The sequence below is a fragment of the Chenopodium quinoa genome, unplaced genomic scaffold (assembly GCF_001683475.1).
Source record: "Chenopodium quinoa cultivar QQ74 unplaced genomic scaffold, ASM168347v1, whole genome shotgun sequence".
Taxonomy (NCBI): Eukaryota; Viridiplantae; Streptophyta; class Magnoliopsida; order Caryophyllales; family Amaranthaceae; genus Chenopodium; species Chenopodium quinoa.
Genome location: NW_018744874.1, coordinates 110,967 through 131,057, shown reverse-complemented (window position 1 = coordinate 131,057; position 20,091 = coordinate 110,967). Strand labels below are relative to the sequence as shown.

The window sequence follows — 20,091 nt, the reverse complement described above, 5'->3', positions numbered from 1 at the left end:
GGTGCAAACGGGTTGCAGTTTGTTAACGGTTCGGTGTAAACGGTTTTTACTTCGGTTCAAATGGTTTCGGGTTGGAAACGGTTTTCGGGTTAGAAATGGTTCGGTTCTTTTTCGGTTCAGTTTGATTTCAGTTCGGTTTGTTAACGGGTTCGGTTCTTATACGGTTTGACATTATTCGGATCGGTTTGGTTTCGGTTTTACTTAAATACGGTTTGGGTCGGTTTTCGGTTTTACAAAATCGGTTTTTAATCGGTTCGGTTCTCATTTGGGTCGGTTGGTTTCGGGCAGTTAAACGGTTTCGGTTTGAAATTTGACAGCACTAATCCCATAATATCAAAGCCCTATCGATTACCAGTATCAATTTCCTAACTCCCAATTCATCAATTAGGGTTTTAGGGTTCTATCTAATACTCTGGTTCAGCAATCAATCAATCCTTTACTCTTTCAATCTCTCCTAAACTTTATTATTTTTTCCTTTTCAATTAACCATTAATCCCAAGAATTATGAAAACTTCATCAAATCCAAATGAACTTGTTCCTGAGGTTGGAGCTCATTGAAGATTCTGCTTGCTCAAATATAGTTGGTATAATTCAATACTCCAAATTATTTTGATTAAATAATTTTCTACATATATTAACTTTGATAATTTTTGTTTAAAATCATATAAAAGTGATCATTTGAATGCATTGCTAAAATAACCAATAATTGCTGCATATGTTAGAGATAAAGAGGTTCTTAAGCAATGTTTTGTGAATATTAATGGTCTGTTGCTGTCAAGGCTGATTTATGGTATTTTGAGTGTGGCAAAAAAATTTGATGTATGTTGAAATTATTGATTGTCATTGGATTAATTCAACTTGGAAAGATACAAAATCTGGTAATTGAGTTTCCAATGATTCCGAATGGTTCTAAGGATGCTAATATTTGTGGCGAAATAATCAATGTGTTTGATTTGATATGTTAGAGTTCTGCTAAATTTTCTGACTAATGAGTGAAATCCTGCCTTTAGGCTCTTCATATATTATAGGAAATGTTCTTTTGTTATCAATTTGTATGCTCAATAGATATGAAATTTTTTTAGCTGTCCCATTTTTCCTTAGTTTCGATGTTAGTTACGGAGTATTCTGTAGTTTTGTTTCTTAAATAACATACTAAATTTTTATTAATTTTGAAGCTGATAATGGGGACTGGGTTTCTGCATCTGGTAATGAGGACTGGGTTTCTGATTCTGATAATGAGGACTGGGTTCCTGAATCTGAAGGGCATCTTGTAACATCTCGCCTTAAAAGACATTTTGATTGTTGCAAACCTTATCAACAACGTAAGGCTCGTAAATATGAAAATTCGTTTGATCAAAATAAATTCTGTTCTATGATGGCTGAAACCATCATGCATCATGGTTATTCTCTTAAGATGGTGGAGGACAAACATTATAGGGAGTTACTGAGTTATTTGAATCCCAATGTAAAGCATATTACAAGGGATACCATTCTTAAGCATTGCACCACGGAGCATGAAAAGCTCAAAGCACAGTTGCATCAATTATTGTCTGAGGTGCCTGGTAAAATCTGTTTTACTTGTGACTCGTGGTATGCGTGCTCATCTCGTGGTTACCTTGTGCTTACTGCCCATTTTGTTGATAAATCTTGGACACTAAGGTCCAAAGTGCTGTCGTTTAGGTTTTGTCAAACTCCCCATAATGGTGCTGATATTTATCGTTTTGTTCTTAATATTATCGATGAGTGGCATCTTAAAGGCAAAGCTTTTTCTATGACTGTTGGTGATTCCGGTGATATGGATGCCGTGATTGAGCATCTTAAGAAAGACTTGCATTCTACTTGTGCTTTGCCTTGTGGTGGTAAATTTTTTCATATTAGGGGTGCAGATCAGATTCTTAATTTCATTGTTCAAAGTGGTATGAAGTTGATTGATGAAAGTGTTATTAAGTTGCGTGAGACTGTGAAATACATTGAATATCATGGTTCTACACTTGCTAGATTTGAGCAAGCTATTAGAGATTCTCATTCTAATTTTTCTGGTAAGTTGAGGCTTGATGTTCCAACTCGATGGGACTCAACTTATTTGATGCTTTGTCAATGTCTGGAGGCGAAAGCTCCTATTGATAAGTTTGCTTCTCAAGAGATTGGTTTTGAGTATTTTCTTCTCAAGGAGGAATGGGAAGCCATTAGAAATATGCGTGATTTTCTTAAACCATTTTATAATATAACCTTGTTGTTTTCTGGATCGGAATACCCTACTGCAAACTTGTACTTTGCCTATATTACGGCGATTAAATATGTGTTGGCTAAAGCTAAAAATGACTCTATTGGTAGCATCAGAGAAATGGCCGCTCTTATGCTCCAAAAGTTTGAAAAATATTGGGATAACTACTCTTCAATACTTTCAATTGCTGTTTTGCTTGATCCACGTCATAAACTTCGATATGTGGAGTACTTGTATGGCAAGCTTTATGCTGGTCAGGAGTATGACGATAAGGTAAAAGCGGTATATGACACATTTACTGAACTGTATACTTCTTATGAGAATTTCTCTACTCCATCTTCTGTTCAAACTAGAGCACCCTCAACTCCAAGTATTTCAAGTTCTGATTTATGTCCCTTCTGGAAGAACTTTTTTCAGGTTGTTACATTGATAATTCATCTGATTTTAGTCTTGTTTATTTTGTTTTGATGATTTTAGTATAATAATGAAGTTTTCTTGCTTTAATTATAGGTGCTTGACGAAGAAGAAGAACCTGAGAGTAGGGGAACCAAATTTGATATTGATACGTATCTATATTCCCCCCGTGTGCCTCGAAATGGTGGAGTCAATTTTGATGTTCTCCAATATTGGAAATCTCAAATCGATTATCCGAGTATTTCCCCTGCTCTTGCTCACATGGCTAGAGATGTTTTGGCAATTCCCATCACATCCTTTGCCTCGGAATCTTCTTTTAGTATGGGAGGCAGAGTTTTGACCAAGCTAAGGTCATCTGACATGCCCGAAAACATGGAGGTTTTTGTTACAGTCCAAAATCGAATGTTTGGTTATGGTGAAGTTGAGGAGATACTCTAGAAGTCATTAATGAGACGGAACTTGATGATACCGACTTCGAATCTTTTCCTATCTAAGGTAAGTATATTTTGTGAAGTAATCTATTTTGGTTCAATTATCAAATTTCCCAATTCATTAATTAGGGTTCTATTAATTCCCTAAGTCTCTCTAGCTGATCAAGCAAGCATTCAAGTATTTAACCAATATCACTCTTTCAATCTGTTATGAAATTATTTAATCTCTCTCTCTTGTTCTTTGAATCCCTAAAATTATGGAAATTTCATCAACTTCAAGGAGTAAGGTGAGTTGTTCAAAGAACAAATTTCTTAGGTATGCAAGCTCAAAAAGCAATAACTTATTTCACTACTATATAAAAATCGAGTAAAGAATTTGCTACATGTATCATAATCTTGATAATTCTGGACAGTTTATGGTAACAAGTTTGCAGTCTAGCTGGTTATAATAAGGATCATAATGCATTGCTTTAAGTCGAGTAATTGCTGTGTAGGGTGGTTATAAGAATGTCCTTGAGAAATATTTTGTTCAATTTAATGGTCGTGTTGCTGTTACATGTCTTACAGCTGGGTGCTTGGGTCTATGGACTTCTGAGCCTGGCGAACGATTTGTATGTGTTGAAAGGATCTATGTATCTTGGAAGATGCACAATCGGGTTTTGTATGTAGGGGGGCTGTTTTGAGGTCTTCAACAGAGGGGTAAGATGTCGAGTTTTTGTACTCATGAACTAAGGTCTTAATGTGTAGGACTTGTTTGACTAGCAATTCCTAAGTAGATTTTATTTAGTTATTTGATTAAGTAGACATTGTTGTTAGTTTAACATGTAAATGTGGCTAGTTTAGCGGCGAAAGTTGAGCATATATGATTCAATCAATACCATGTTAAAGAGATTGTGTAGTGTTGATTTTACTCCTGTTAATTGTGATCTCTATTAGATTAATGTGAATCAATGATGTTGGTTTACATTCTTGTACAAAAAAATGTATAATACTCCTTGTTAAGAATCTATGTTATCTTTCAAAATAACTCAATCACGTACAGTTTTTTCGGTGTTCCTCGTGTGTTTACCAGTTTAATCTTGCAATCGCCTTGCTAATTGTTACACTTTACAGCAATCCAATTGTGCAAATAAAAGGTTATTTGATCTTTGGTACAAGCAAATAAGGTGGTAAGATTAAGCCAACGCTTTGAATCTATGAGCAACTTCTATGACCGGCTTATCATAATAACTATAGTTCATTCTTACTCTACGTCTCTACTTATAATGACAAGGTAGGCCACCAATATTTGATACAGATTAATAAGGCCAAAATCAATCGGGGTGTAAGGTTTAATTGTCTCAATCAATAAACTTTAATTAGTTCAAAAAAAAAAAAAAAAAGCATTCAATTAATTCAACCAAAAATAGGTGGATTTATTAGTACTACTGCATTATTTTGAGCTCATAAGTCTCTTTCAATCAGTTCTCAACAAAAAAATCTCGAACTTTAAAGATTAGAGGGTGGGATTGAGTATTTAAAAACGGTATATTTGTAAGAATCTTGCTAACGAACGCCCCTGGGACGTTGGATAAGTATTTAAAATACTACCAAAAGTGGTATAAATTTGGGGAAGCATGACAAAATCACGCGTCGATCGGTGTAATTAATATTCATTTTAATTTAATCTTTTTACTTTTAGCTAGCTTATCCAACGCCCCCGAGTCGTTCGTTATTTGTAAATAAGAAAAATTATATAAATTTTTTTTAAAATTTTTTGTACTATCTTTTATGCTTTCTTCTTCATGCCCCATCTTTTTCATCCTCATCTTCTTCATGCTTGCTCCCTCCTCCTCCATAGGAGTAGGCATTGAACAACCACTGTCACCACCATATTATCAATGGCTGGTTAAACGAAAATCCAAACTATAAAGGGAGAAAAGAAAGGTTTAGATCGTCCTCCATTGAAGCCCCTTAAACCTTTTCCATTTCTCCCGTAAACTTCTTCCATTTTTGGCTGAAGTTCTATTATGGACTAGAAATGACAAATATACCCTTTTGAGATACATATCAATTATCTCATGTTGAGATCTTGTATTTTCTCTTTAAAAAAACGCTCTTATTTGGCTAGTTGTGACAATAAGTTAGAATGATATAATAAATTTACTGTTATAACCTTACTGTTATGAGAAGATACAAGTTAATATTTTATTAAACAATTAATGTTTATCAAGGGATATATTGGTCTTTGCACCTTATAAGTTGAGGGTAAAAGTATAATTTCAACCTCTAAATAGATACGTTAAAATCATTGGTTAGCGGACCATTAACATCATCATTCTCTCTTCTTTGTTTCTCGGTAATTAAAGAATTGGAATCGGGTTGGTATATTTTTGATTTAAAAAATCGGGTTCGAGCAGAGTTGTTTCTGTTGATTGTATAAGGAAAAGAAAAAAAGACTACTTGTTTTACGCTTTGATAGGGAAGGTATATGTATGAAATCGAAAAGTCTCTTTAACAATGTTTCCAATGAAATTTCTTTTCAAATTCAAACCCAGGCTTGGCTCCAAATCAAATTGTACAAAACAAATCTAACTAGGGTGTTCCTAGATCCATTTCTTCCTTTCAATTGCAGTTGATTGGTATATATATATATATATATATATATATATATATATATATATATATATATATATATATATATATATATATATATATATACTCCCTCTATTTTTTTTTATATGCATCATTTTCCTCTTATAGGTGTTTTTTTTATATGCATCACTTCTATATTTGATAAAGTTATAATATATTTTATTATTACTCTCACTTACTTTAAACCTCACTCAAATTATTTTATCATTTCTCTCTCTTCTATGTCCCCACTTAAATAATAAAATATCTATTCTCTCTCACATATTTTCTTTTTCATGCTCCCATCATACTTTTGTTATAATAATTTATTCATCCACTCACAATATTATATTTATTTCCTAAAACTATGTGCATTCCCAAGTGATGCATATAAAAAAAAATGAAGGGAGTACCATTTAAATTAATTATAAAAATTTCATACTCATTATTTGGATACTACCTATACACACACACACATATATATATATATGTATATATAATTGTAATATAATTAGTAATAGACTATGGTCAATATTTTTTTGTTTTATTGACCTAATGAAAAGTTGAGTCTGTTTTTATAATTTTATCCTTCCTGAATAGAGTATTACTGTGTACATAGTACTCCCCCGTCCCTTAATTAGATTCCTATTTCTTTAATTTATTTTCCACATAACAGAGAGCAATAGACATATAATTAAGGAACAAAATCACGAAGGGAATATTATTTTTTGGGATATCAAATCCCAACCAAACTTGTAGTCCTTACCAAATGAGTGAATGACCCATTGCCCCATTGTCCATTAATGATATACAGAGTACCCCTTTATTGCAAACTCCGACAACACTCCTTGAGTCATTTCTAATACTAATATCAATTTTTTTTTTGTTTTTGTTTTTGTTTTTTTTTTTTTTGAAAATAAAATACTACCTCCGGTCCAAATTATTCGCAACTTTGAAATATTTTATATCTCATAAATAATACCTCAAAGTTGCGAGTAATTTGGACCGGAGGTAGTAATTAACAGGCCTCGTGAAAAATGAGCAGCGGAAGCAGAAACTACAGTATCAAATTGAAAGATAGAGTAACACGGCAAGGAATTATCAATTATTAGATGCCAAATAGTAGTGAAATAGGGGTCTGGTAATAATTCCAACTTCTAAGTGAGCAGGTGGCTAGCTAGAGTAGCTACTATCCTCCCACTTCAATCCCCCTTTCATTCCATCATTCATCCCAAAAACAACAAACACTAAAATTTTCAATCTTATTGCCAAAATAAAATCTGAGTTACAAATTATAGTTGCTATTGAAATCGAGTATTTTCAGCCTCATTTTAGAATATGCTCAAATAGTAACAACAAAAAAAATCCCATCTTTGTCAAAGTTTAACAACCCCAGAAAAGAAAACTAGTCAACAAAAGCAGCAAAGAAAAAGAAATGCCAGAAATTGCACTAAAATCTGGTACAAGACCACCATGGATAGGGTTAGCAGCAGCAGTTTGGGTTGAATTTTCAGCAGGAAATTCGTATAATTTCCCTCTTTTTTCACCTTCATTGAAATCTGTACTGGGTTTTACACAACAGCAGATTACAATTCTGGGTGTTGCAAATGATATTGGTGAAAGTGTTGGAATTTTGCCAGGCATTGCTTGTAACAAGTTTCCACCTTGGGTTGTTCTTTCTTTTGGTGCTTTAGGCTGTTTTCTGGGTTATGGAGTTCTTTGGCTTGCTGTTTCACAGACTGTTTCCAATTTGCCTTTTTGGCTGGTATGAACTTCTTGTTTCTTTGCTTTTCTTAATCACCCTTTTTCAAAGCTTACATTTTTTTTGTTTGGTGTGTGAAAAAGTTCAAATCTTGGAATCTGAAGTTAATAGATTTTGACGATTTCACGTGTATTGTGTGTGTGTGTGTGTTTTTTTTTTAAGTATCCAATTTGAAATTGATTGATTTTATGGGGTTATTTTTAGTGCAATAGTTGAAATTGGTTATGCAAAGGCCTCTTAGCCACTCATATTTCATCCTTAGGAGTGTTTGAAAATGAACAAATGTGAAAAAAAATAAAAGAAAGTAGCCTTGGTGTATATAAAGGAAGATAAAAGTGTCGGTTTAGTCTCTTGTTGGATGGACCTGCTTGAATTGTGGTGGTATTGTAGAATAAAGAACAATTGTACCTTTGGTAAAAATGTAGGAATCTGTAGATTATAGTAGGAATGTCAATTTATAGGGGCAGTATATCTTGTAAAGGCAAAGAACACAGTACTCCATCCTTTTCAAATTTTTTCTCCTGTACTTTGATCAATTTTGTCTCACAAAAAGATTGTAGGCAGAACGAACAATATGAAACGGAGGGATAAGAAATTAGAAACATTAATAGAACTTTTTTAGTAAATGTTTCAATGTATGAAAGGATGGTTTAATGCTGTGTAATGAGAAAACTCTATGCAATTTTTTTATTGTGAGTTGCTTCAAGGTTAATGTCCTGTTCCATGCTTTTATTTTTTAAGCTGGAATTTTGGGCTTAAACTAGTCAAACTTGCTGCTTTACATCAAATATTATAATCAACCTATATTAAGTAGTTTGGCATTATAATATAAACTAATTGTTAGATCCACAAACTTTGTTCTGCATTGGTGCCAAGTTGGTTCATCTTGTTCTCTAGTCCGACAATTGTATTAGCATCACTCTCATTATCTTATTGTAACTCCACCCCGTTCCTATGATCAGCTGTGGCTTGCAATGGTTATTGGGGCTAATAGCAGCGCATTTTTTGGGACAGCTGTTCTTGTCACCAACATGAGGAACTTCCCTATGAGTAGGGGCACAGTTGCCGGTCTTCTGAAGGGTTATGTTGGTCTAAGTGCTGCAATATATACAGAGATATATGATATGGTGCTTAAAAAATCTGATACATCACTACTCCTATTCCTCACATTCGGCATCCCAATCATATGCTTTACCCTGATGTACTTCATCAGACCTTGTACACCAGCATCTGGAGAGGACACTTCTGAAAAGAGCCATTTCCTATTTACTCAAGGGGCAAGTATATTTCTTGGAATTTATCTCCTCACAACGACAATTATTGCTGATAAACTTTCTGTCCGGAGAGCTGTTTGCTATGCATTTATTGTTGTTATGGTTATATTAATGATGGCTCCTCTTGCAATCCCTATCAAGATGACATTATTTCCCTCCAAAAAAAGACTTACTGGACCTGTTGATTCTTCAGACAAATTGGTGTCAGATACAGATGAATCGATACAAACAGAACCCTTGCTGGTAAAATCCTCTTCAGAATTTGGGAGTTTTCGAGAGGGGGAAGATGCTTCTGATTTGGACATCCTTCTTGCTGTTGGAGAGGGTGCTGTAAAACAGAAAAGGAGACCCCGTAGAGGAGATGATTTCACTTTCCGTGAGGTTTTGATCAAGGCCGATTTTTGGCTTTTGTGGGTAGTGTACTTTCTAGGAGTTGGTACTGGAGTGACTGTTCTTAACAATTTGGCTCAGATAGGTTACGCCCAAGAAGAGCATGACACTACCATACTCTTGTCCCTTTTTTCTATCTGCAATTTCGTTGGACGCCTGGGTGGAGGTGCAGTTTCAGAATATTTCGTCAGGTGATAATGTTTTCTGATTTACTTAATTAGAAATAGATGATGTTTCACTGTCCAGTTTTAACTCTCGTTCTAGCTACATAAGCTATAGTAAACGCTCTTCAGTCAAGTGTGCCAGGTAGAGATGACCATGTTACAATTCAAAGAGAATCCTTGTTTGCAATATCTTCTTCTGAATATTTTGGAAGTTGATGTTCTTCTATATTACCATTTGCATAAATATGATGTTCAACTCGTTTTTAAATTCATAGCCATAGGAAATGATCTTCTAGTATTTGCAACTATTATATTAGAACTCTTAGTCCATAAAAATTCACTTTATATAAAGTACTGCATGTTATGTTAATAGTTTATTTGGATGACAGTTACTCAGCTAAAAACATCTCCTGTTTGGCATTTCATGTTCAAGTAATCTCGACTTAGATATTCTGGACTTGAACTCTTGGAGCATGAAGCTGACTGCTAAACATTTGCTTTGCAGATTACATTTAATTCCTCGGACTGTTTGGATGACAGTCACTCAATTGATTATGGTCGTAGCATTCCTTTTTTATGCATATGCTCTCACCGGTACCCTTCTTGTGGCAACTGCATCGCTTGGGATCTGCTACGGAGTTCAGACTGCAATAATGATTCCAACAGCCTCTGAGCTATTTGGTCTTAAACATTTCGGTGTTATATACAACTTTATACAGTTTGGCAATCCCATTGGTGCTCTGCTTTTCTCAGGAATGCTTGCTGGTCATGTATATGATGCCGAAGCCAACAAGCAAGGATTATCAATCTGCATCGGGGCTTCTTGCTTTAAGCTTACATTCTTTGTTCTTGCTGGACTTTGTGGGTTGGGATCCTTACTAAGCGTAATACTTACGCTAAGAATAAGACCTGTATATCAAATGCTGTATGCTGGAGGTTCATTCCGTTCACGTCAAAGATCAGATCATTGATGAGAAGGTGGCTGCAGAAATTGTAGATCAGATTAATCCTGTGCTACCTACCACACATGTACTCCTTTGTATAATTGGTCTGGTACATTTTGTGAGGTAAGTTGTGTCATTTTTATTATACTTGAAATTTGGAAACCTAAAGAGCAATGATTTTATTTGCTCTGTGATTTCCAGTTGAATGTAATACTCATTTTTATTCAAAATTTTCAGTGTATGCTGTCAGATTATTGCTCTAGAGGCTTGTCCTTGAAAGTTTATCGCGCTATCACATCTGGATAAGATCTAGAGGTCATTGTCCTAACAATGTTATGTACAATCTTTCTATACACCTTTATAAATGAAAACAAGCAAATGTCATTTATTGCTTACATGTTTTTGTTCTTGCATTCTGCTTCTACTTTCACATTATTTTATATTTACTGGTACACAGATCAATTTTACCGTGAATCTAACCCTGTTGCCTTTTGCAAAATTCGATTTCTTCCTGCTGCCTTTGAAATGGTCGTACTGTACGACATTATCAAAGGACACTCAGCAAGATCAGAGTTGCTGAGAGTCGTAAAAGCAGGGAGCAGACCTTCATTCACTCCATTTGAGGGACTTGAAGTCGGACCGTGACAACAAGATGAATTCAAAGAGCATTCTAAAGTACTTAAAGAGTAAATATTCGTGCTTTCCTAAAAAAAAAGACAACCTCACAATATTCTCCAAAATGTTTGCCAAAGAGAAACGGGTAATTTATTTTGGAACAAAAGGGTATAAAAGAAGATTATTGATCATTCATAGAATCACCACATCAACGCCTCCTCTAATTTGCTTGGCAAGCAACTTGGCTTGTCTTCTCACAAAGCCTTTTCTATCAATATATTGAAGGTCATACCATTTGTGAGCATTTCCCTTTGATCGGGGACAGCGATAATCACATATAATCTTCTTAAGCATCGGAGCATTTTGAGTGACACAAAACACAAACTCAGCAAGAGATGCACTTCCATCAAATCCAACAATCTCCAAAACCTTGAGTTGATTATGTTTATGCATCTCGTAATTGATCGTAACATCCCTTTGTCCTGACATTGGCACTGCTTGTTTCGACAAAGGCCACAGCTGATGCAAACAAACGTAAACTAGTCAATACAATACTGTTGCCTTGAAAGGAAAGTGCATCAATTAAAAAAAAAGGTATCGAATGAGAATCTTAAATAATTAAGAAAAGGAAAATGATACAGACAAGATTATTCAACCTAATGTCTTAGACTGACTTTTAAGTAGCATCTCGACACCTTAAAGTTTATAAATTAAAAAGTGCAACAAAATAATTGTACCTCCAACTTGAAGGTATGCAACATAGGGCATTTCTCAATGAAAGACTTTAAATCGAGAAGGTTGTTCCTAAGGATCACATTCAATCCATATGCAACACGATTCACCTACATACAGATTTGAAAGAACACCGGGTTAAGTTATACAAACTTTATAATTAAAATCGTCTTACCATCATAAGACCACCTTAGAGCGAGTCACATACAAATTAAAGTGGTCTAATGATGGTAAGACGACGCACTTACTCATAGATGTTTTCTCCCCAAACTAACCTGATTCCAATGAATAGCAAGCTTCTCAAGTTGATGTGAGAAAGATGAAAGAAGATGCAAATTATGAAGAATATGAAAGCAATAATGATCTCCAAAAGTCACATTCACTAGTGATGGAACATTAGTATACTCCACCTCTATACTACCATAATTCGCGAAATATGTAAACGAAGTAAGTTTTGGAGCTGATATCTTTAAAGACTTTATGTCAAAGCAGTGACATATCTCCAAGTATTTCAGCTTGAGGGAGGAAACAACAAGATGTCGATGTTGATTTTGTGTATAATCAAAACTAGACCTCGATGGTGACGAATGGTACCTTAATGACCTCGCCGTTAGACACTCAAGATTGAGACAATATGCTAGGACGTTTTCGAGCACGGGTCCATCCATATTCAAGCCTTCAAGGTGAAGAGATTGTAAGGTATAAAGATGATCATTATAAACCGGGCGAACTAGGAAAAAGTCCTTCCGAATTGTGTAACTATTAACAACAATATTCCCTTGGAAATCTGACAAGTTCAACTCAAAATTTCGAACCCTTTTTGTTAAGGCGAATTCAATCCACTTATTAATATCACCAAGATTGGAGTTCCTTAGATGATACAAGAAATTTAATCTATTATCAATCCCATTCGAGGTGGGTTTCTTTAGAGGAAAACATATTCGGAAGGAATTTAAAAATGTTGCACAATTCGCGGTCATAACCTTGTTAACCATTGTACAAAATTTTTCTACTTGAGTATCATCAAGTCCTTTGATAAGTTGTCGTGGGCTAAAGTCATAAGATTCCGGGGCCTCGAAAACTAGATTAACTAAGTGAGTCCAAACATACCTCCATCTCTTGGAAACAAGGCTACTTCTTGCTGCTGATTTTATGTCTACTAAAGATAATATGTGTACCATGATATCATGAGGTAAGTTGCTAAGTCGGTCCATTCGTTCGCCTTCTTTCACATTGTTCTTTCTCTGCAAACAATTTTTTGTGTATATATGTAGAGTTAATCTATTTGATAATTGAAAATGAAATCATGTAGTGCAATAAATAAAAAAATCATCGATTTCTCTTTTTTCCACCATAACTGATCGAATTGAAACTACTACGTACGAAAGATTGAATGAATCCGATCCCTTGATAATTATTTTATTTGTTACTACTCCATAAAAATACAACCAAGATAAAAAATATATGAAATATGAATATAAAAAAATAAATCAAAGGGTTAAAATTCAAAGGTTGAAAACTCACTCTTCTCTTCTGCTTAGGGATGGGTGGATTGGGTTCATTATTCGATGGCGAAGAAGGGGGTGAGGTTAAATCTATAATTAGATGCGAACACTCGGAAACATTGTTTAGGGGTTTATCAAAGGTTTTGGCTAGTATATCCCACAATTCACGACTTGTTTTGGCTTGCGAAACAAGAGGAAAGAGATCGTTTGATATGGTACCAATAAGGACACCAAATATTAGCTTATCTTGGCGAAACCATATTCGATTGGTGGTGGATGGTAGGGCGCAATCGATATGTTTGTCGAATAAGTCGAAGGCGATGAGCGCGGCTTTGACTTGAGTTTTCCATGAATGATAATTGGTGGATGTGAGTGTGATTGAGTTGGGGATGGTAACCATGATGACAGGTTTTGAGGGTTCATCCATTTTTTGGATTAGAATTGGGTTATTGTTGTTGGAAACCCTAAACTACTTTGTATATATATACTCCTATAAGATAATTAGATAAGTATGGAGTACTTATTTTTTTTGACAACCAAGTATGGAGTACTAAAAAATAATGTCAACATAAAAATAATGCTAGTGGATAACTTTCAAGGATAATAAATTTTTTTTAAAAAATATGAATTGATAATTTTATATAGTGTTTTTTTTTAAATAATGCTAGTGGATAACTATTATTTTTTTTTTTAAAATATATTAAATACGAAGAGTTGTTTTATAAAATTATATGGAATAACATTTAAGATATGGAAAAAATGAATATTACCGGATTTGAAATGATTTTAAAAAAAAATTATTATGAAAGTTATTGATTCTGAAATTCAATATTTACCTGTCAATAAAAAAAAAATAAAAAAAAAAAAAATCAATTTTTAAGCTATGCAAGTATATACTTGTATACTACGTATAAGATAAGTATATTATCCATGTTTGGGATCAGAATTGGGATATTCCGTTGTTGTTAGAAGCTATAGAACACTCCTTAATTGTCTTTTTATTTGGAAGGTATCTTTCCTCCGTTTTTCAATCGCACCATTAAAACTTGCAAGAGAGCGGCAAGTCCTAAGAAAGAAAAAACAAACTGACGAGAAAAACATACTACCTCCGTTAAACCACATACTTCGCATATAAATTTGTGTTTAAAAAGTAAAAAAAAAAAAAAAATTGTGTATCAAACTATGCTTTTCAAATACTATGTATTACTCTCGGACAATTTGTCCATGAATTAATGCATTAGCTCTATTTCCCCTCAAAAAAAAAAAAAAAAAAAAAAACTATGTATTAACCATATACTATGTATGGAGTAATAGTTTTTGTAAACATTAATCATACACTAAAAAAATATTACAATAACCAATCATGATACGTGTCATATTTAAGGACATCATTGATTTGATTAAGTAGACATATAATAAGAAAAACAAAGAAAAGTTACTCCCTCCGTCCCTAAATTACATTCCTCTTTCTTTCTATTATGTGAGGAATAAATGCTAGAAAGAGGAATGTAATTTAGGGACGGAGGGAGTATTACAGAGTATTTCAGAATTTTGATCATTCATAGAACTACTACATCAATGCCCTCTTGAATTTGCTGTGCAAGCCACTTGGCTTGTCTTCTCGCAAGGGCTATTTTGTCAATATTACAGTTGTCCTTTACATTGTGTAGATATCCCCCGTCTGATCGCGGACAATGAGGATCACAAATAATCTTCTTAAGCATCGGAGCATTTTGAGTAATACAAAACACAAAATCAGCTAGAGTTGCACTTTCATCAAATCCAACAATCTCTAAAACCTTAAGTTGATCATGTTTACGCATTTCGTACTTATTCTTAACACCCCTTCTTCCTGATGATATTGTTTTTAGCTTTGCGTGTTGAAGCATAGGCCATAGCTGTGAGCCAACATAAACTAGTCGTTAATAATCAATATGTCGCGTTGAAAGGAAAGTGTGTCATTTAAAAAATATATGAAATGTGAAACTTAAAAAACAATAATATAGACATACTATGAGATCATGATATTATTTAATATTATTTCTTATGAAGTATAAGCCATAGAAATAATATTTCAGACACCTTTAACAACTAAACTAGTACGTACAGACATCGACTCTACATTGAAATAATACATATACAGTCTTAACTCGTAAAATTGGTATGCTCAACCATCAACTGACTACTACCATACATAATTGGTGACGACCAACGTTACTGTATTATTTAGTATTTCCTCCATTTTTTATTATGTGCAACACTTTGAGTTTTACAATATTTGTAAACTTTACTTTGACTAGCTTGGATGATTTATCGTTAAGGAAAAAACTAAGTTATGTGAGATCTGGTTAGATCTATCTTGATTTATACTTTATTATAATTAAATTTTTGCAATTTGATAACTAATAAACAGACGTTAAATACAAGTATTGCATATAAAAGAAAACAAAGGAAGAATATTACTTTTGATCTCACTTAGTCATAGAGGGTGCATGCAAAATATATAATACAATAGTACAATAAGATACCATGTTTAACAAATAAGACCAAAGTTTATACATAGAGGGTGCATGCAAAATATATACTACAATAAGATACCATGTTTAACCTAAATAAGACCAATGTTTATAAAAATTGAATCCAAAAGCGTACCTCCAACTTGAAGGTATGCAACAAAGGGCATGCCTCAATGAAAGAGATTAATAAACTGGGAAGTTTATCCATAGGGATCCTCGGATATCCATATTCTGGATAAAACTGTCCCTGCATAAAAATTTAGAAAAACGTACGTTACCTCGTCAATCTTGTCACGTGCGATCAATACAAATGAAGTAAGTTTTGGAGCTGAAATCTTTAATGTACACATGTTTTCGCAATGATGTATATCCAAGTGTTTCAGGTTGATGGAGAAGACCACGAGTTTTCGTGGGCTTTTGAGCTTTAATGCCCTCGCCGTTAGGCTATCAAGGTTGTGGCAATGAGCTAGAAAATTTTCGAGCACGGGTCCATCCACTTTTAGTCCTTCCAAGTGAAGAGATTGTAAGGTATTAAATTGATCATTATAAACCGGACGAATTGTGTAGCTTCTAACATCACACACCCCGCAAAAATTTGAAAAATTCAATTCCAATCTCCGAACCTTTTTGGTTAAGGCCAAATTCATCCAGTAGTCAACAATATCGTCATAAGCATCAACAATTGGTTTGAATAATCGAGAAAATTGAGGCACTTTATAGGATTTAGAAAGGGAGAAATTATTGGACGTATCAATAACAACGACTAAAGGAAAATGTAATCGGAAAGAATTAAGAAAGGGGGCATTATTCGCGGTTATAACCTTGGTAACCATTGTACAAAATCTTTGTACTTGACTATTATCAACGTGTTTCCTATGTACATAAGATTCCCGGTCGTTGATATCTACATCAATTAATTGAGTCCAAACATACCTCCATCTCTTCGAAACAAGGCTAGTTCTTCCTGCCGTTTTTATATCCACAAAAGATAATATGTGTATCAAGATATCATTAGGTAAGTTGCTAATTAGGTCTTTTCGATCGTCTTCATTCACATTGTCCTCTATCTGCCAATAAGTTTTGTGTACTTTGTTAATAACTTACTAATAAACATTGTACCAAATTAAAAACAACTTCGTCTCTACTTTGACAATTTATTGTGCTTAATTCGATTCACGTATATAAAGCATTGAAATTATGAATTGATAATAACAAATGTGTAAACTAAATATGAAACAAGGTAATAAGTTAATATTCAAGAAAATATGACGAATTTAACATGTGTATGTTTTTATCTGTCAAAATTAAAAAGAAACTTAGGTAAAATAAACACGACAAAAACATATAATAGAGATCGAAAACTCACCAATTTGTCTAGCGTAGGTTTAGGTTTAGGTTTATCATATGTTTGGGCTAGTTCATCCCACAATTCATGAGTTATATTGGCTTGCGAAACAAGAGGAAAGAGATCATATGATATGGTACCAATAAGAGCGCCAAAGATTAGTTTATCTTGGCGAAACCATGTTTGATAAGCGGGGGTTGGAATGGTTGTGGATGGTAATGGAAAGGTGCCGTCGATATGTTTGTCGAATAAGTTGAGGCCGATGAGCACGGCTTCGACTTGAGTCTTCCATTGAAGATAGTTGGTGGGTGTGAGTGTGATCGAGTTGGGGATGGTAACCATGATAAGAGGTTTTGAGGGTTCATCCATGTTTGGGACAATTAAAGCCATGAATAATTAATTGGAGGAAGTGGCCAGGTAGAGCTAAGTAATATATAAGATTAAAGAGCGTATATATGTCAAATAAAAAAATAACTAAAGGGTTTAGGAAAGAGGAGAGGTTTAACTTCTAAACTGAAACTTTTTTCCCCTTACATGTAGACAAGAGGTTCTATTTAAAAATCCATTGGAAAAAGATAATAATTGTATATTAGGAAAAAAAAATAATAAAAAATGGACAATAACAAGTGATATAAATAAATAAAATAAGTAATTGTCATAAAATTAAATTTATATTGCAATAAAAAAATTTAACACATTTAATTTTTATCTACTAGTATCTTTAAAAAAAAAAGCTTGAAATTGATTAAATATTAACTTCAATTTAGAAAAATAATTGAAAAAAAAAATCCATGTTCAAGATGATTGGCACTTGAAGCCCATAATATGTTAGTGGTAAATATTGGGATAATATGAAATGGAACTAGGCAACTCAAATTAGGAGGAGAAGAGTTCAGTCCACAAACCACGTCAAAAGATGTTCCATGCTAAAAGTAAACTGTTTCCGTCGGAAGCTTGCGACGGATCTTCAATAAAGGCCAAATTCAAGTCCGACGATATTATTTCCGTCGTAAAGTTGGGTTACGACGGAAATTCCGTCGGAATATGGCCATTTTCCCACAAAGGGTTTTTCGACGACCAGTTACGACGGAATTCCGTCGTAACCCTACTTTACGACGGAATTGACATATGTTACGACGAACTTTTTCCGTCGCAATTTCGCTGTTTTCTTGTAGTGTCTAAGCCTCTAACCACATGAGCTACCCTTCACGCTCACTAAAATCAATTGGTAGTAGTAGGAGTAGCTAGCTCATCTAACATATAAAGTGGAACCAATTCTTCTTTTTCTCGAATGTTGAACACTCGCAAGTGGGCTAAAATAAGTTTCAACAATCAGAGCCACCTTAGTGTAACAATGATTTCATAATTATTGTCACGAAATGATTTTCCGTAGTTTCATTAGAGTGTAGAGTAGAGTATATATACAACCTAGCAAATAGAATAGGGCTCATGAGATAGGCCCGATAACTATACACTATACACAATAATAGGCCCTAATACCCCCTCTCAAGTTGGAGCATGCAAATCACAAATGCCCAACTTGCCAAGTAAATACATGAATTGACTTTTACTCAAAGCCTTGGTGAATATATCCGCTAATTGGTCCGTTGTCTTCACATAAGACGGACTAATACATAAGACGGACTAATGATACCATCCTGAATCGCTTCACGAAGATAATAACAATCCACCTCAATGTGCTTGGTACGCTCATGAAAAACCGGATTCTTCGCAATATACAAAGCAGATTGATTATCACAAAACAAACTCATAGCACGGGGATGCGAGACACCCAAACTCTGAAGAAGGGCCTTTAACCATTTCAACTCATCAGTAGTTTTAGACATTGAGCGGAATTCGGCCTCTGAAGAAGACTTGGCCACAGTGTCCTGTTTCTTAGTCTTCCAAGAGATATGAGAAGCACCAAGAAACACCAACCAGCCAGAAATAAAACGGCGCGACAAGGGACAACTTGCCCAATTTGAATCACACCAACCTGTAATATGTAAATCACAATCTGAACTCAAAAGAATTCCCTAACCCGGACATCCCTTCAAGTACCGCACTATACGAAGAGCCGCTTTCCAATGGTCCTGTCGCGGGTGTTGCATAAATTGAGACAAAATATGCACCGCGTATGCCAAATCCGGTCTAGTAAAAGACAAATAAATCAGACGACCCACAAGCCGTCGATACTGCTCTGGATCAGAAAAGAACAAGGAATCTGATTTCTCCATAGTATGATTCTGCTCAATAGGAGTACCTTTCGGACGAGCACCTAGCAAACCAGACTCTGCAATAATATCAAGTGTATATTTCCGTTGACATAAAAATATGTAGAGTAGCAATTTAGATTAAAATTTCAGAAATTTAGTGATTAGAATGTAGAAATTTAGGGATTAAAATTTGATGGACTCTGATACCATGTCACGAAATGATTTTCCGTAGTTTCATTAGAGTGTAGGGTAGAGTATATATACAACCTAGCAAATAGAATAGGGCTCATGAGATAGACCCGATAACTATACACTATACACAATGATAGGCCCTAATATGTTAAATACGGGTCTGGGCCGCACCCGTCACGGGAGAGTGTAAGTCCACCACTGGCAATGAGGGGAGTACCCCCTTAGCCTTATATTGTGGTGGTAACTCTTGAATTCTTTCAATGTGGGATTTCACTACCACTACACTCCATAGTGTTTTAGCCCAGTATACCTTAGCTATAAGACCCCAATCGTGAGATCGTGGGCCTGGCTCTGATACCATGTTAAATACGGGTCTAGGCCGCACCCGTCACGGTGGAGTGTAAGTCCACCACTTTACAAGACCAAGGAGGTTCCACCTCAAAACCACATGGCAATGAGGGGAGTAGCCCCTTAGCCTTATATTGTGGTGGTAACTCTTAAATTCTTTCAATGTGGGATTTCATTACCACTACAATTATGTTGCATTCCATAGATTTTTGGCAGCATACTTCTTACGGAGTAATTGGAATATATAGAGTATCTGAAAACAAGGTCTTGTTTTGGAAAGGAGATATTAATATACTACTTAGAGCCTCCTTGTACAAAATTCAAGTGTTAGTCTCATGATTTTTGCATGCAAACGATTAGAAGATAGCATTTATTTTGATATATAATCAGGGGATTTGTATATGTA

At 34.5% G+C, this 20,091-nt stretch overlaps 2 protein-coding genes across 3 annotated transcripts; one reads left to right on the top strand and one right to left on the bottom strand.

Moving 5' to 3' along the window:
* The first annotated feature begins 6,716 nt into the window (after window positions 1-6,716).
* Window positions 6,717-10,611, top strand: LOC110704936 (protein NUCLEAR FUSION DEFECTIVE 4-like). 2 transcript variants are annotated; one of them, XR_002508025.1, is made up of 4 exons: window positions 6,717-7,447; window positions 8,407-9,299; window positions 9,778-10,339; window positions 10,454-10,611. XR_002508025.1 is itself a non-coding variant. In XM_021882744.1 (3 exons), the coding sequence occupies exons 1-3, from the start codon at window positions 7,118-7,120 to the stop codon at window positions 10,241-10,243; spliced, it is 1,689 nt and encodes a 562-aa protein (XP_021738436.1). In that variant the 5' UTR covers window positions 6,717-7,117; the 3' UTR covers window positions 10,244-10,611. The 2 variants fall into 2 exon arrangements, 1 of the variants encoding a protein (XP_021738436.1); XM_021882744.1 differs by having other exon boundaries at window positions 9,778-10,611.
* On the bottom strand, window positions 10,582-14,517 carry LOC110704935 (F-box/LRR-repeat protein At2g42720-like). Its single transcript, XM_021882743.1, has 4 exons — window positions 13,088-14,517; window positions 11,839-12,807; window positions 11,569-11,673; window positions 10,582-11,350 (listed from the first exon to the last, which is right to left on the bottom strand). Exons 1-4 carry the CDS (start codon window positions 13,493-13,495, stop codon window positions 11,024-11,026), a joined length of 1,809 nt encoding a protein of 602 aa, XP_021738435.1. The 5' UTR covers window positions 13,496-14,517; the 3' UTR covers window positions 10,582-11,023.
* Between the last annotated feature and the right edge of the window lie 5,574 nt (window positions 14,518-20,091).